At 41.3% G+C, this 17,597-nt stretch overlaps 2 protein-coding genes across 2 annotated transcripts; both read right to left on the bottom strand.

The window, feature by feature from the left end:
• Positions 1-3,845: 3,845 nt before the first annotated feature.
• On the bottom strand, positions 3,846-7,358 carry LOC115062285 (uncharacterized). The gene is made up of 5 exons (XM_029530915.1): positions 6,877-7,358; positions 6,677-6,799; positions 5,986-6,123; positions 5,815-5,846; positions 3,846-4,874 (listed from the first exon to the last, which is right to left on the bottom strand). The coding sequence occupies exons 1-5, from the start codon at positions 7,142-7,144 to the stop codon at positions 4,593-4,595; spliced, it is 843 nt and encodes a 280-aa protein (XP_029386775.1). The 5' UTR covers positions 7,145-7,358; the 3' UTR covers positions 3,846-4,592.
• Positions 7,359-8,686: 1,328 nt separating this feature from the next.
• On the bottom strand, positions 8,687-16,813 carry LOC115062231 (protein FAM171B-like). The gene is made up of 8 exons (XM_029530861.1): positions 16,630-16,813; positions 13,011-13,244; positions 12,459-12,551; positions 12,171-12,329; positions 11,467-11,637; positions 10,875-10,991; positions 10,667-10,790; positions 8,687-10,095 (listed from the first exon to the last, which is right to left on the bottom strand). Exons 1-8 carry the CDS (start codon positions 16,811-16,813, stop codon positions 9,165-9,167), a joined length of 2,013 nt encoding a protein of 670 aa, XP_029386721.1. The 3' UTR covers positions 8,687-9,164.
• Between the last annotated feature and the right edge of the window lie 784 nt (positions 16,814-17,597).

Here is a 17,597-nt window from a genome sequence, read left to right as displayed (position 1 = left end):
TTTTTTTATTTTTTTAGACTTTCATCATTGGTGCTATATTATTTCCTTCAACCATTAAAAAAGGAGACACACGTTGTTAGAGTTCATATCCAGGAACCACACAATGGTCATGTGATTTAACTGTGAGCTGTGCTTTTCTGACCCTTATCTCCAGCCATACAGGTGTCAGACCACAAACATGGCAATTACAGCAGCATGGGACCTGTTTCCTTTTATTTGTACAGCTGAAGCCCTGATCGCCTTGGTTTAAAGGCATTGATGATGCACTTGTATCACAGACCAGATGACAGATCTTAGTGGTCAGATGGTCATGAGAAAATCAAGTAAAACAAACTTTAATGTCCTTGTCTTGACCGGTCTTGTTTTCACTCATTAACTGCTGTTATATCTTTAGGCTCGGGCTGTTTGGTTTCCAGATTCAGCTCATGGTGTATGTCATCAGTACTAATTTCCATGAATTGAAATGCACTTCTCTTGCAGAAGTAAAGCAAATTGGGAACTCCAGTGAATTTTTGCATGTTAGCTATCTCAGCTGATGACGATGTCGCGTTGTGAAAGAGGAAGAGCAAACTTTGACTTGGAAAGATTACTGTCACATTAAACAGCAGATTTTTTTTTTTTTTTTTGACCACTTGATGGCAACAGATACACACGTTTTTTCTGAGGTTAGCATGCTAACTTGCTAAATGGCATAATAACTAGCACGCCAGCTAATGGCAGCGGGTCTCATCACTACAGTGTATATTGACCCGCTACAGATGCAGTGCCACACTGAACAACATAACCATTGAGCACCAGCACATAGATGAGCACCGACACCAAAACAACCGCCATCTGTGAAAGGTGTGCCCGAAACAAAGTGGAACATGAAAAACAAATTAGCCAAGAAAACACCCTCATCTTCAAAGCAGACACACATAACCGAAGGTCTGTGAAGCATTTAGGCACAACAGACCCCAGACGGGGTGAGACCTCACCACGCAATCTCTGTCACATACATCGGACCCAGTGCAGCATGAGGAACAGCTGCTCCATATTTGCACCCCAAGCCAAACAAATAATGAAAACTGTTTCAGCTAAACTATATCAGCTCCACTGGCATTCTATCCATCCAGATCCACCATCATAAATCAATTTGGCAGCTTTTGTGGCTTTAAAACTATCAACAGCCATCTTTGATCCACCCACTCTGCAGAGCATATGTCCTTCATTTTCTATTGTTCATAGTGAAACAATCAGAATCCCTTTGACTGAGGAAAATAAGATGTTGAAATCAGCACTAATGGAGGTTGGGATGGCGTAGTTATGCGATCATGTGATTCAAATAGATCTCCATATATTTATGCAGGTAGAGGCCAGTCAGTTACCACTTTGGCTCAGAAATATTGCAATGACTTCTTATCAGCTGGCATGAAATTTAGCACATCACTGCACATGAATTCAGATGACTTTGTTGATCCTCTGCTTTTCAGTCATTCATTTGAATCACACATGCACATCTAGTTAATTTCACTGATAAAGTGTTTTTATTGAACCATTTTTTCTGGATCAGGTAAATTTGCTTGTCACTCTTTGGGCTGTTTCCCGTGTCTGCCATATTGCTTCCCTATACTTAGCCAACAGACACTTCTTTTTCCTAAAAGACCAACAGTTTTGGAGATAAGTACTTTACGTATTCAAACAGTCAGTCAGTTCTTTCTAACTATATGATTAAGAGTTTAAATAACGCGGATGGCATGTGTTTCTTCCTTACAAGCACGATATGATGAATTGTTGTCTGAAAAAAAAAAAAAAAAAAAAAAATTCTGAAGCATAAATCTTAAAGTCTTAAAAATGTGGTGTAACAGTAGGAACTCAAGTCAGCCATCAAGATGTTGAAAAATGAGCCCACATGCCTGGAACTTTCATTGGGACATACTGTATCCATGTGTGACACAAACAAAATGTAGGAAGTTAGGTGACACTTGAGACTGAACAACCTCCCAGGGTATCCATATCAACATCTTTTCAACTCGAGACTATTTCTGAACCCATTTACGCCAAGCGCTGCTATTTTAAGTGGAGAGGGGAGCTGCTGTGCACACAGGGGAAGGGAGAAGTATCACAATCATCTCAATGAATTTACACTGTTTAAATCTAAGGTGCACAAGTTACTTTTTTTAAGCACGAGGCTAGGAAAATGCTCATCTTTTATACTACTGTCAACAAAGCACATTTAGAGCACACTAAATATGTACCAATCCATGGCTGAAAATAGTCCCCAACAACAGTTGTGTTAAGTCCTCATTTAGCAACTACAGCGTCTATAGTACTTTTAAAGATTTACAACTTCAGTAGCAAACAACTGGCTTGGGCCTGAGTCTCCCAGGGCGAAAAGGGAAGTGGATTTATGACACAATTCATTAAAAAAAAAAAAAAAATCATTATTGAGCAACCTACTTTGGGTTTGTCACCATGACACGCTGTGACAGTAACTACAGCAATACAGCAGGCTGCTTCGACAATAAACTCACACACATCAGTGTTTTGACTTTTTGAGCAAACGGTGAGAAAAAGTCTTGCCTCTGGAAAACTAAATAACGATAGTTCAGTACTTGACCGTAATTTTGTTAACCTTTCTTAACGCACATCGAAAACTCTGATTGTGTTTGGTTGCAAAAGTTGTAAGCGTATATTATTCTTCGATAGAAGATTAAACATTACAAATACAGACTCGGCATGTTACCTCAGAGCCTTCCAGTGATAGTTAAAATTTCCTCAAGTGCTCAACACAAACCAAAATTTTTTTAAATGGCAGATTAAGTGTATTATATTATATTTATCATATGTCTTCTTTCACTGCTCTTTGAAGAGATCACAAACATTACACATTAGGCTACACATTAACCTAACAGCTTCCATAGTTTTCTTGTTCTTCGCAATCAGTCTCAGTCTTGACACTGTTCAATCTTGAACAAGATGAAGACCCAAGCCCTCCGAATTTTTTACTACTGAGGGGGAATTCAGACATGACATGAAACCTTTGTAAAACACACAAGACAAACATTTCTGCTAATAGCCTGCTGTTAAAACAAATACCATTGAGCTGGCCTCTTGCCTGTGTAACAGACACCCTCTTTTCACTGCTGGGTTGCATTTTCTGTCAGGCCTTGGTGGAAGTGGGGTGGGGTGGGGGGGGGGGGGGGGGGTCACGTTTCGAAAGCTTGGCAGCATAGTGGCATGTAAAAGATGTCCCCTGTGCTGGAATGCTAGAAAGAGAAGCAGAACAACAGGACATGCAAAAGGATTCTGTTATCTGCTGCCATCATATTCCATGAACATCAAACCTTAGAAAGAAATCTGAGTATGTTTTGACAGGACAGTCATTTGGTAAAGTTCTGCTTGTCAAGGAAGATCAGCAAGTTGTAGTAACCCTTGCTGTCAAGATGCAGTCTGAACATTATAGTCATTATTTCCAGCAAATCATGGGGATCTTATCAAGCTGAATGTAATGTCTGTCCTGGGAGTTGCAGAAGTCTGAGAAAATTCTTCTCCAAAACCAATTGATGGCAACAAGATAAGCAGCAATTAATCTTCTCGACAACCTTGGGAAATATTAGACGACTCCTCCACACTGCCCAGAGACTTTAGGTAAAGATCCACGAATTTCATGTGAGTTTGTATTACATTGTAACTAAAAAAAAACAAACAAACAAACAAACAAAAAGCAAGAGACTTAAATCAATTATTTAACAGTCAAGCCTCAAAACTTCGCTTTGTAAAAAGTTGACAAGAAAAGAAAATGTATGCCAAGCAGTCAGGAGGTAAGGTCCATAAATATTCTAGAAATATGGCAGTGTGTTCAAGTTCATATGAGGTGTTGGAGTGTGTTTGTCATTCACTGTCCCCCATGGACCAGTGCTAATGCTGCTGGCGTTTTATGATCTACCAAGTGCGTCAGACTCTTTCCATTCCAGACGGATTCTCCAGCCACCTTGCTCCCGAAAGTCTTGCTCCACATGCCAAAGCTTGCTGGGCCTGAGCCAGGTGACCGCGGCCTTCGTCTAGGGCACAGGGAGATGCCTGCCAGGGTGAGCGGAGGAGTGGGGGAGGCAGGCTGGGTATGATCTTGTCTGCATCTGTGCAGTGTCTGGCGGGGTAAACCTCACACACCCTGATCTGGGATCAATTAAAGGTGGTGCTGACTTATTCGAAGAATCTGTCTCATATGTATTTTTTGACAGTTGAAGGAAAGAGGCACCTAAAGGAATCAAACTTTGCAATCCCGGTAGCAGGACTCTTCCAGCTGGAGGCCTGAATAAACTGGCTTGTGTGTGTATGTGTGTGAAAGTCAGAGGTCAATGGTCTGTAAATGACACTGCTTGAAAGCTACTAATACTGATTTAGCAGGTCGTAAAATTATGTAGTGTAAAAAACTCAGCGTATACATGGTCCGATATTGTATTCAGTTTCGCGATGATGGCAAACTGTAAACCTGTACAATGGCGACCCCTGGTGGTTCAGTAAGAACTGTAAGCTCATTCAGTCAGAATTCATCAGCGTTTATTTGAAAATGTGACTGGTGGAACGCACTTGGAAGTTTTGTCACTTTTTCAGTTGTTTGTAATGCCCTTGAGCTTTGGGTACGTACTGACAATCTCGCGCTCTCTCAAGAGCTCGTTGAAAGCAGAGCAGTATTCTTGACCCTTGTCAATAACTTTATCGATCAGTTTGATGACAGCTTCCTCTGGCTGATTGATACATTTCAGATTTTGATACTCTCTGTCTGTGACAATATTTCTAGCGTGAGTATGCTGCAGAATGAAGGAGGGATCGGCTCTCAGGCAGTCAATGAGCTCCGACTTGTGCTTCAGGATCAGTTTCACAGCAGGGCCCTGTCAGAGACAATACAAACAAAATATTTGTTATTTGTCTTTTCGTTTTCTTCTTCTTCTTTTTTGTTTGCTTTCTTAGTTTTTATGTGGCTATTTGCGCATTAAATTGTATTTTTTGCATAATCATTTTATTTTGACATGCAGGCTCATGCCTGTAGCGCTCCTTCTTTCTCAGTGTTTAACTGAGGTTTTATTTTTTCCTCCCTTCCTTTCCTTCCTGAGTCGAAGAATTGAATAGGTCTCATCCATCATTAAGGAAAACCAGAGGACAATTATCTAAGATGAGCATTGCATCTGTCCAGAGAGACAAAATCCACTTTTATATCTTTGAACGCTCATTTGTTTAATCCGCGCAAAAGTGAATTTCAAAGCTTCCAAGTTGTAGTTTCACAGTGAGACAGTGCGCTGTCAAATCCGAATGTGAATTTGAATATAATGTTCTTTCATATCTAATACCTGCTACTAACAGTGTCTGTTGGATACACTGATGTGATATTATCTGATCATTGATAAACTCATGAGGCAATACATTTTTAGTAGAGACTAATAGGAACTGATTCAATAATGGTTAATCACTATGATGAAGGCAGAGGCCTGTCACTGAGGTTAAAAGGGTTTTGATAGTGACTATTAATATGTGTGATTATGACTATTAATAAATATGACTTTTAATAAGTGACTATATTATCCGCTTGCCTCTGAGAAATACCTTTCAATTTGTTAGTCATGGCTGGAGAGATTTAGAGTCTTGGCAGCAGCACCTTACTCTGAGGGAGCCTCCTGTCCTTTCTCATATCTCCTCTTTTTAGGGCATATTGCATATTGCCTGAAACTTCAGAGGCATTATGTGGTTTTTACCCACCAAGACCAAACTAAGCCATCAACGTGACGCTTACTGTTGGAAGTGTTCTATCACTGTGTATCTGTGAATGCTCTGTACCTGTGAGGAAGGTGGCGTCCCATACGCTGGGCCTGGGAAGAAAGTGCCAATGTTGTGTCTGTTATTGTTAAATGCTTTCATTTGACTGAGTCACTAACAGACAGTGATATAAACATTCATATTTCAAAAGCGATTACAATGAGCAGCGATATATACATTGGAAATGGTTACCTGCATGTCCAGAAGTTGGCTTCAGTGACACTGTAAAATCGATCTCGTCGACAGTGACACCAGATATTTTATCAGCGGTTATTACGCTGCCTCCTTGTGCGCAGTAATCTGCTCGGGGAAAGTGTCCGCCAACATTTCCTGAACAAGACAAAGATGACGCTTATCAAAATTAAATTTGAATAGTAAGGCTATAATAATGCACATCTTCCCTTTCCTTAAGCACAGCCAAATACACTGAAAAACAACACGAACAAACCAATAGGTTTTGATCATGAGGTGAAATGAAGAATCTGAGACTATCTAAGGAAAGTCTCTTCACAAATGAGTTGAAATTTACTGAGCACTTCACCTGAGGTAGCTTATGAAGGCACTAAGTACACATTGATTGCCTGGGTGAATTTTTATCTGGTCACAATAAAATGACACTTTAAAATGTTTGGTTTCGTTTTGAAAAAAAAAAAAAAAAAAAAAAAAGAATAAATAAATAAAATCTTTTCTAGTCCTGCTCCAACAATAGGCCTCAGGATTTTTGCTGCACTGTGTTTGTATCGTCTGTGTTGAGAGAAAAATGAGATCAAAGATTTTTAATAGAAAATTGAGGACTATGATATTGCATTTGTGTGCTTGTTCTGTGGATTTAACACCAATCTCATTTCAGTTTCACAGTCAAGTGAGAATTGTTAAATCTTACCAGACGGATAACTTCCCGGAGCTGCCTCTATCCTGAACTTCATGGTCTTCGCTGAAACATTTGCTATTTCTTTCATGGTAACAACACTGCCGCTGTCAGCAAAAATTGTTGGAGCGGGTGAGCCTGGAAGTATATATAGAACAAGTATAAAGCAGACCTGGTGTGGTGCTGCCTTTGAACATGTACAGACTGATCCTTACCTTGAGTGCTTGAGCAGAGGAGCTGAGGCAGTTGGCCGTAATGATTCTGATGCTGCCTCAGAATGTCCCAGAACGTCTCACAGTGATCTCCTCCCTTTTCGATTATTATTTTCAAAAGCATGCTCATCTTCTCCGGGGCACTGCTTTGCTTTTGTACCTCTTTGAATTCATTCATAGATAAAATGTCGCCACATTGTTCAAGAATGTAACTAGGGTCTCTTGAAAGCAACTCACACAGTCGCTCCTTCTTTGACTTCAGCTTGTCCATGGCTTTCAAGAATATTAAGCATTTACAGAGTAGGTCCACTATTTTATGGCTACGTTTACACAAATATACTAAGCATAAATGTTACATCAGCTGAGAATGTGACACCTTCTCACCTTCTCATATCTTATTATGACAGAACTGTGAAAACGGCCAACCTGTTTTGTCTTGGAGAAAGAAACAAACACCAAACAATTGCAGTTCAGTGTTTCCGCTCTCTGCGGCATTTAAGATAAACTTCCTTATTCTCTCCCTGTGACGTAAATAGGCCACACCTTCACCCTCTGTGAGCCCACACCTCCAGCTCATGTTGAACATAGTCCTCTCTCACATACAGCACAAAAAACTAACTCCAGATGCGTCCGGATCGGCAGATCTGCAGTGTCAAATCCGCAGATCAGTGTTAGTCATACGATAACTAAACGCAGGCTTATATTTTATTTTAGTAATATAAACAAACACTCACCTTTATTCATTTTTCCCTGAGGAGCAATTTGTCTTGCAATAAGTAAAACACGCCGACAAGATGATAAACAAAGGCATACCGAGCCATAAAAAGAGAAAGAGAAATCCTGAAATAGAGAGAAATAGAGAAATGTATATATATATATAATATAAACATGAATTTCCTTCCCTCCCCCCTCACCAGCATTCAAGAGAAAGATAGCTGTGGGGATGAAGGAGCTGATAGGTCTTGCTCCCAACTGAAGGTAATGGAAACCTGGAGGAATAGGGCAGATGTTTTACTGTGTATCATATACTATATATCATACAGAGTTACAGTGTATTTACAGTGGATACAGAAACACACTGAAGACTGGATCACCACATGGGTAACTACCAAAGGAAAAGGCGATTCTAGTTAAAGGGTAATAGGCTAAAAGGCTAAACTACCATCGCCACCACATCATATCTCTGTTGAACAATAAACATATTGGCTCCACCAATGTTCAGCGTTGGAAGAGGTAACTGCTTCCTCTTCGACATGAGGCCCTGGTCTGATAAACAAGTCTCTTTTTTTTAATTCTTTGCTTCCAAAGAAATAATTTTTACACCTTTGGAATCTTCGAGCAGTTATTTGTGCAAATGATCCAAGACCAGCGTGATAGCGACCAAAGAGCTGTGCTACATGGAGAGGCTTCTGAAGCGCATCGCTGAGAGAGCTTAACAGACATCAACAGACAGCTTTTCTTTCTTTCAAACCCAGCCTAGACCTCCCTGTGTCCTTTTGTCCTGGCTTCCTCCCACAGTCCAAACACATTCACCTTGAGGTTATTAATAAGTAACTCCGGGCCCGTAGACCTGAATGGTTGTTAGTCTCTATATGTCAATATGGAATCAATGGTCAATGTCTCCACACCCTCCTCCTTCATAGATAATGGATCAACAGATATTTGATGATATAATCATCATAGATATGTTTTTTCGAAGCTACGCAACTCAGTCTAGATAGAAGAAGGACGTAAATGTGTGTTTAAAACAGGAAATATCCATTTTATTTATTCATGACATTTTTTTAAATGAAAATATTATTAAATTGTTCACTTCATTGCAAGATCCACCAAAACGTGCACAAAACGTGTTTTATATGCAGTTAGAAATCAAATGTTATCAATAAACTAACATGAGCATTTGGGTATTTTAAGTTAATCAATTGTACATGAATCTAGAGGGAATAAACTGAACACAATGGTTATGGTTGCAGGGCTTGACCGCTGGTCACCAATCACACTGCTATCTCCATAAAGTCACTGCACTAGCTCTAAATGATCAGTAATGGCATATGCAAACAATATAGATTTGATATATTCAAATATCGATTAATTTTAGTTTCAACTTGAGTGTGAAGACAGAAACGTACAGTTGTTGCTGATGTGTCAGTTTAGTGCAGAGGTTGAGGTGTCACGTGTGGACAGTAGACATTACCCACAATCGCAGCCATAAAATATTAAAATAGAAATAATTAAGGGTTATGGATGATGAGTCCTTTGTCAGTGGCAGTAATGACAGGGCTATGGAGCATTTACTGTGGAGGTGTGTGCTTACTGCTGGATGGGCTTTTGACAAACGTAGCATTGCGCTCCAGTGTGACAGCCCTTCGCCCAGATGGCTGGTTCAGCTCGCTCATGTCCACGCCCGAGTCTAAACTGGTTTCTCGACTCTCGACAGGCCTTCGCCTCCTCTGCTGCTCTGACACGGCGTAATGGATCTCAGCCGCAGGTTTGCCCTCAAGAGTTACAAACCAGGCCCTGGGCGGCTGGGGGGAGGGCATTTTTGAAAACCCTGCTAAATGCCTGCCGTCCACGATTGCATTTAAAGTTCCTGGGACCGACACTGACTCCGGGAGGCTGAAAAGACCCCTGGGTAACATCGAGGAGGCTGCAGCCTGAGAGCCCTCCAGCTGGTCCTCAGTTTCCACCAGCTGCGTCTGGGACACCGACGGACTTTTCGACAGCGTCTGGGTGAAGCTGTCCTTACTCAGAGGCTCAGCGGCAGCACTGTTCGAAGCTGCCCCCGCGCGGGGCAAAGTGGCAGACTTGCCCCACTGGGGCTGCTCAGCTTGCTCATCCAAATGGAAAAAGGCTGGGGCCTGCAGGATTGCAACAGGCTGGTTGTAGAAAAACACGTTGTCAGTCAGAGACGCTGGAAGTCTCAACTGCTCTGCAGCTTTGATGAAACAAGTGTCATCATCTGGTTCATTGTTCAGGTCCAGCTTGTCGCACTTCAGCGTTATGGCCACAGCACTGGGATTAGTTATTACACTGTGCGCTGAATGGAGAGAGGAATTATGTCGATTGTCCCCCTTTTCTGCAAATGGCTGGTTCAGCCCATCCTGTTGATGCAAGGTGTCTTCTGAGCATACTTCAAAGACTTCATCATCACAGGTGGAGGTGGTTTGGTCTTTTGTTATCACTGGTGTGATCATCTTTGCCTCCCCTTCATTCAGGGAATGTCTGCATACACAACATAGCAGAGTGAGGCCGAAAAAATGTATATGAAAGCGCATCCTGCAAACTTTATTATTATTAAGTATGAAAACATTATAAATATATTTAGCTGAGCAAATTGCTACAATTCATTATTATTTAATAGAACGGTGTTGAGAAACTGTGTCTTAATGAGCTGCAAATGGCACGGCATTGAACCAAGGACTCGACCACCACCACCAAAAGGACCTAATTCTGCTGAAGCCTCAGTGCTTTCAGCTAGTGATGCAGTGTCACAAATATTTGAGCCAGATGTCAACAGAAAAATAACCACTGTAGGCGCAAATGTCCAGCTTTTCAAACCAACGCTGACCAAACAACAATAGTATTTTTATTTTTATTAAAATATTATCACTTAGAATTAATAGAAAGTGGGGACTACATCTTTGGAACGTATCGGATGAATAAAGCTTCCAATGGAGACATACTGAAACAAACAGTTGCACAACAACAACTCCAGCAACATCTTAATATATTACTCTCAGGATTCATAACCACCTATAGTATATAATAAACTAAAGATAAAAGGCATTATTACCTGCGATAACATACCAATCCAACCAGAAGACAAATGATGACGACAAGCAATCCTCCAAACAGAAGCAACAGGAAAGATGAATGGTTTAAGATGAAGTCGGTGTGAATTTCAAGTCCAAAGAAACCTGAAGCAAAGGAGAGACAGTCAGAAGAAAAAGGACACGGGACAAGAATCAGTGGGTTTCCTATCATGTATACTGTGCACTTGCCTCTGGTAGAGGACAGAGGTGCTGCTATCCAGTAGCCCAGATGGGGAGCCGTGAACGTCCACAAGAGTTTCCCATTGACTGACACCACCTTCCCAAGTCCCTTCCTCATCCACCCACCTGAGGAGACACAACAACAAAATGCAAGACAAGCCTTTTAGTAGTTTTTTGTGGTTTTGTATCTGTGAAGTGAACCCCAAAAGTGCTCAAACCTTTAAGATACAACTACTGATACAAGATAGATAGATGGAATATCTGAGAAACAAAACATCAGCTGACACGATGTGATGAGTGATTCTTCCAAAGCTCTGCATTAAAATACAACCCCATGTCAAATCACACCTCCCTTTTATCTTAACAGATTGCTCTCAGCTGGAGATTTAGTTTTTGACAGAATTAAAAATGCATGTGTGTTATTTGTTATTTTTCTTCATTTAGATTTTCTTGTTAATACTACAAAATTCCTTTACGATTTAACCACTACCTCCTTTCCTGATGGTATATTAATGAGGCACTTGGTCACAGGCATTTTACCACATTGTTGACAGAGCCTTTTTCTCCAAAAGTTTTGTGCCTCATCCCAATTTTTACTCACCAGTGGTTTGGTTGAGGAACCATGCTGGAACCACATTTGAAACCCGAAGTCCAAAGTCGTCAGGGATGCTGACGCTGACCTGTATGGGTCCACTCACAGGTAGCTCTGAGTCTCCTGAGAAAAGCTGGACGCTGACAGCTGCCACGGGGTTCAACCACACGCTCAAGTATCCTACAAAAAAAAAAAAAAAAAATAGAAAAAGAAAAACATCCCCACACGATTGTGCTTAAAGAAGAGGTGGCTAACATTTTCTCTGGGTAGGTTCACTCACTACTCGCTTTGATCAGTTTTCGAAATAAATTCATAAAGCGTTATCTTGCCTAAGGGCAGCCAGAGTAGTTTGACTGACAGTATTGACTAATGCTGGAGTACTGTGGTCAAATGTCAAATCCGATGTGAAAACTGTAGCATGCGTTCATTCATGTCAGGTAGGGTTGGTGTCTGTCAGTGTCTTTTCACGCTATCACAACCAGATGGCAGCAAAGTCAAAATATTCAAAACACAGAATTTTAAAGAGTAATTTAATCTCTTCATGGACAATTAATTTTACTTATGAAAGGACAAATATATGGTGAAATATGAGAATGAAATAAAAGAGAAATAAGTGAAATAAGAGAAATATGGTGGCAAAGTTACCATTCATAATCAATTACTTCTAACACTGTTCTAAATCTGTACACTGCCACAGCAACACACGAACAGACCTGATTTACTGCTCAAAATGCCCGGCATGTGGAGAAGGCTGCCGTCGTCTGATGTCAGCTTGGGGATGGTCAGGTAAGCTTTGACCGAGGTGACATTACTGTTGTCTGTCAGATTCAGCAGACTCCTGGGAAACCGAACGACAGGCTGTGATGGAGAGTCTATGAATAAAAGGCAATGTGAGAACTTATTTAATTTATTTAAGTCAACAATCGTGCTGAGAAACAAAGAAATAGGCAAGCACAAAAAAAACAAAACAAAACAAAACACTTTTTTTCTTCATACAGTACCAGATGTTTTTCCAGTGATCAGGACTGATTCTTCAAAGAACCAGAGGTTTCCTTGATTTAGGCCAAGCAGTGACATGGTCACAGATGAAAAAACTGCACCAGAGGGAAAAGTGCAAAGTTTAGCTTCAAAAGATTCAAAAAGAATCCACTAGATGGAAGCATGGCAGTGTGTTCAAGTTTTTGCATCACAACAATAACTAGTAAATAACTTGCCAACATGCATGTATCTTTGTATTTTTCTCAAATCAATTTTTTTTATGAAGTTTCCCATTTAGGGGCAGAAACCTCTGACTGCACAGGTCTCACTGAATTATAAACTCGAGCTGTAGAATAGCCTGCATTAACTTACAATTTTCTCCGTAATCAAGAGAGGTATATTATTATTATCGTTGTTGTTGTTCAGGCTGCTGTTGCTATATTTGTAATGATAACAATAATGAGATGGAGAAGAAGAAGAAGAGAACTGCATTTCTTTCAACTGTTTCAACATTTGAGGAAAACTTATTAACAATGAGGTAGCTAAACAACACCAGGCCACATTAAACATCTTACTTGGCATTCTGCTGGCCACGCAGGGAAGCAGGGCGCTAACGTAGCCATCCTTGCTGGCCATCACTGTGATAGGCAGCCCGCTTCGGTAAGGTACATTAAGCAAAATGCCACCGTCGTCCCCAGTGAGGGCTGTGTGCGCCCTGGTGTAATTGACATAAACATCCACAACCGTCTGGCTCAGGGACTGCTGACTCAGCATGTCACTCACCTGGACCTTCAGGTTAAAGGAATAACCTATAGTGGGAAGAAACAAGGTCAAGATAAGAGAAAAACAACCGTTTGTCACCACAAATGACCTAATTATTGTAAGATGTTCCTGTTATTTTGCCCGCCCTTTTTATGCAGTGTATCTGTGCGGGTTAGTGCTTTAACTGTTTGGAATTGGCTGCAGCTCCAATTAACCTCACAGGCTAGTTAGCCGCACAGAAAACACGACAGGAAAACTAATTTGCACACTCCCTTGTGGATATTATTCAATTATTCCCAGCTGATTTTAAAGAGGAGGACACGCATACAAACAATAAAATCAGCCGACTGGAACAACAAGGTAAGCATTTAAGACAACATTATGCTGCAGCAGCAGTGCAGACAGCTAGATACTGCGCACATTTCCAATAAAGTGATTGTCATGAGGGAACCCTGATCATTACATGTTAACAGGTAGCTCTTAGATAATCTCATTTTGGGCCTAATGATAATGTGACACATTGTCCACAAACCTAATTAGCCACTTTCACACCACGATTTTAACAACCAAGAGTAAATTAATGACAGCAACACTATATTTCTGATAGTTATAGCATAACAGTGAGGGGATGTAATATAACTGTGAGCAGATCCAACCAAGGATCAATGGCTTAGAGCCATGCAATATATTAAAGCTGCAGTAGTCAATACTTGTATGTAGCCACTAGATCTAATGAATATGTGAATCGCCTGAGCATTCACTCCAAGTCATAAATTCACAGGGAATTATCCTCAACATTACAATTCCACAATGTTTAGTCCTTTTGGCAAACTTTTGTGGTTTTTATGGATCTAGCGCTAACTGTTAGGCTACTGCTCACTAACAAATTCACTTTACAAACCTAACGTAAGTTGTTTTTACATATTACTCTGCTGCCGCAAAAAAAAAAAAAAACATTAGCATGAATTTAAAGAGTGGATTCTTCGGCGTTAAAACGCACTTGTCAAATTATGCATAAAGGTAAGAGTACATGGTTAACACTGATGGAGCCACTGATCAACGCTTCAGAGGAACTGTTCAGTACTAAAAATACTGTGTGCACCAGGCACCAGCCTCGGGCAACACGCTCTGCCCTGTTATAAATGTTCTGCACTGCACTATACTGTTTTTGTGGAGTCTGGGGCTAAAAGGGAATTTGGGGAGGTATAAATCTCAGCTTCTGGCTCATCTTCAGCCCAGTATATCAATTTTTTTTTTGTTATGAGGCCATTAAAATTTCTTCTTGTACTTTTTATTAGTACCTTTATGTGGCAGCACTGTTATAGCAGCCATGTCATAAGCATCCACCTCTCATGGTGACAGCTCAACACTGACAGCAGCATCGGTAGAATTTGCTGCTAGTCTGACTGTTCATAATCATCAGCCTGCCAAAGCGTGATTGAAAACTCATGGAGCTATGAGTTACGCTACCAGCTTCCACATTATATCTGTTCGTGCCAAAGCCAGATAACCACGTCAATCCGCATCCTTACCCCCTAACAATTCCCCTTGATCAGAGGCAGACAGACGCTTGGAGCTGCCAGGAGCGCCCGTATTTTCCAACCACAACAGGAAGTAAATACCCACATTTGGCTGCTTAGGAGTCAACCCAATGAGATAACTTTTTGGCAGTGCAGATGGACAAGAGGGTGCTTGTGTTGGGAGAGGCAGCCTCAGCTTTCTGTGTGTTCTCTTATGGTGGCCAAACAGAACAGAAGGGGGTCACTAAATCTGAAGTGGAGGTGTGACGTGCCAGATTACTGTAATCTCCCCCATTGGCAAACTGACTAGTGACACAAACAGGGTTATGAAGTATATTCAGAGGGGCTGTCTGAGGCCGCTGGGCAGATGAGGTAGCTCCCCTGTGGTGTGTAACATGAATTAAAAAACTGGTATAAAATTGCTTTCACATTTGTCTTCATCACCGTACGCACTTTAGACCTTTTAACCATAGGGGGCATAATTTCATGACTCAAACCCTGAACGACAAAATGTATTGATCCAGAAATGAAGATTATTTAAATGGTGAATAATGATCATAAAAAGTGCCACGTCTGTCAATAAATGCACCTAAATTTGCTTTTGCTGTCAAATCAAGCGCATACAGCGTCATCATCTCACCAGAGACTAGGATTAAGATCACAGGGAAGGAAGAAAAACATGTTGACTGGTCATTTCTCTGAGACCACCAGGCAGGGTAAACAGATGGTCCAACAGGGACTTAGCTCTGCTGACCCACCCACCATGGCTCTCCACCGTAAACATGCATGCTTGTGTCTATGTGCGTGTGTGACCGTATGTGTCTGTGTGTGCTGGAAGTAGGCCATACATTCCACTGATGGAGAAAAAAAAAAAAAACATGCATCCTTTAATATGTGGGCCAAATCAGCTTCAAGCAGAAGTAAGCAAAAAAAAAAAAAAAAAAAAAAAAAAAAAAGGACCTGCGATATGTGGCTAAAGACGCCCTCCAGGTCCATCCAGCTGAAGGGAGGACACCCAAACAAGCTCTGATGCTCTCATTCAAACATTTAAATCCTCCCAGGGCCAATAATGACGATATCTTTTAATCTTTTTCTCTTCCCCATTACAAAGAAAACAGCAGAATAGATGTCAGTTTGAGTGTGAGGTGACCAGAGTGCAGGGTGATTTTTGAAGAATTTAAACAGGGGGGGGGTTTGGGTGGGGGGTGCAACAGAGTGCTTGGGTACATGTCCAAGTGTTAAACGGTGAATCCAGGCCAATGGATCACGTGAGGACGGATGGTAATCTACTCCTACAGGAGCATGAATTAGTCATGAATCAGTTGATAAGTGAACAGGGTCACAAATCCCTCTTTCAGATCCTCTCCACTGCTCAGCTGAAAACAAGAACATGGTTGTACGTCTCTGACATACTGTGGAGAGATGAGGGAGGGGGCCTGGGGGGGGGGGCAGGAAAGACAGAGTGAACTTGTTTGACCTGAACAACACTTTTGGCCAAGTAACTTTTAAATGGTAAATATGGTGAATAATGGAGACGTATCGGTGGTTGCCTTGTTGGTGGTGGTGCAGTGAAAAGAGACAGATGGAGAGAGCCTTACAGAGGAAGTGACAGCAGGAATCTCCCTCATCGCTTATTACTCATCTACAGATCAGCAGATTTGTGAACAAATCCTAATACAGATGGTCCAGGATGACTAAAGCAGGGCATGTTAGTCTCTTATCTGTTACAAAAAGCCGTTTAGTGCAGGCTCTACAAGAAATGTCAGAATGGCAGCATGAACATTTCATCTGTGATTTGTTTCCTGTTGACATCCAGGTAATTAAAAAAAAAAAAAAAAAGAACAAAACATCATCATTAATCATTAATGATCCTGATCTGAACGGCCCTGTGATCCAGCGGATCTATACCAACCTGGCAGGTGGTCCAGCACTTGCTGTTGGTTCTGAAAAGGCTCTTGTCTCATGTGATCCCGCTTTGAAAAGTTCCCGTCATCGACATGCAGAGAGTGTCCCGGAGCCGGAGTGAAGTCTGCAGCCGCTTCGCCTTCCTCGCACAAACTCAGCGCCAATTTGAGGCAGATCAACAGGCTGAACATGGCTGAAACAAGGTGCTCGGTCACAGGTCCCATCTGCAGGTCTTCTCATCTGTGACTGCCACGACAGCGGCGATGCTCCATCCACTTTCCTGTCAGCCTCTGCTCAAAGAGCGCACATAACTCCTCCCCTTTCAGCTGCTTCCTGCTGTCTGTCCATCTATGTATCTCTGTCCATCTGTCCATCTGTCTGTCTGTCTAATATCTGTCTGTCCATCTGTCTGTCCATCTATATATCTCTGTCCATCTGTCTGTCTGTCTAATATCTGTCTGTCCATCTATGTATCTCTGTCCATCTGTCTGTCTGTCCATCTATGTATCTCTGTCCATCTGTCTGTCTGTCTAATATATGTCTGTCCATCTATGTATCTCTGTCCATCTGTCTGTCTGTCTAATATCTGTCTGTCCATCTATCTGTCTCTGTCCATCTGTCTGTCTGTCTAATATCTGTCTGTCCATCTATGTATCTCTGTCCATCTGTCTGCCTGTCTAATATCTGTCTGTCCATCTATCTATCTCTGTCCATCTGTCTGTCTGTCTAATATCTGTCTGTCCATCTATCTATCTCTGTCCATCTGTCTGTCTGTCTAATATCTGTCTGTCCATCTATGTATCTCTGTCCATCTGTCTGTCTGTCTAATATCTGTCTGTCCATCTATCTATCTCTGTCCATCTGTCTGTCTGTCTAATATCTGTCTGTCCATCTATCTATCTCTGTCCATATGTCTGTCTGTCTAATATCTGTCTCTCCATCTATCTATCTCTGTCCATCTGTCTGTCTGTCTAA

The sequence above is a fragment of the Echeneis naucrates genome, chromosome 21, assembly GCF_900963305.1.
Source record: "Echeneis naucrates chromosome 21, fEcheNa1.1, whole genome shotgun sequence".
NCBI lineage: Eukaryota > Metazoa > Chordata > Actinopteri > Carangiformes > Echeneidae > Echeneis > Echeneis naucrates.
This window is presented reverse-complemented; position numbering and strand designations above follow the sequence as displayed.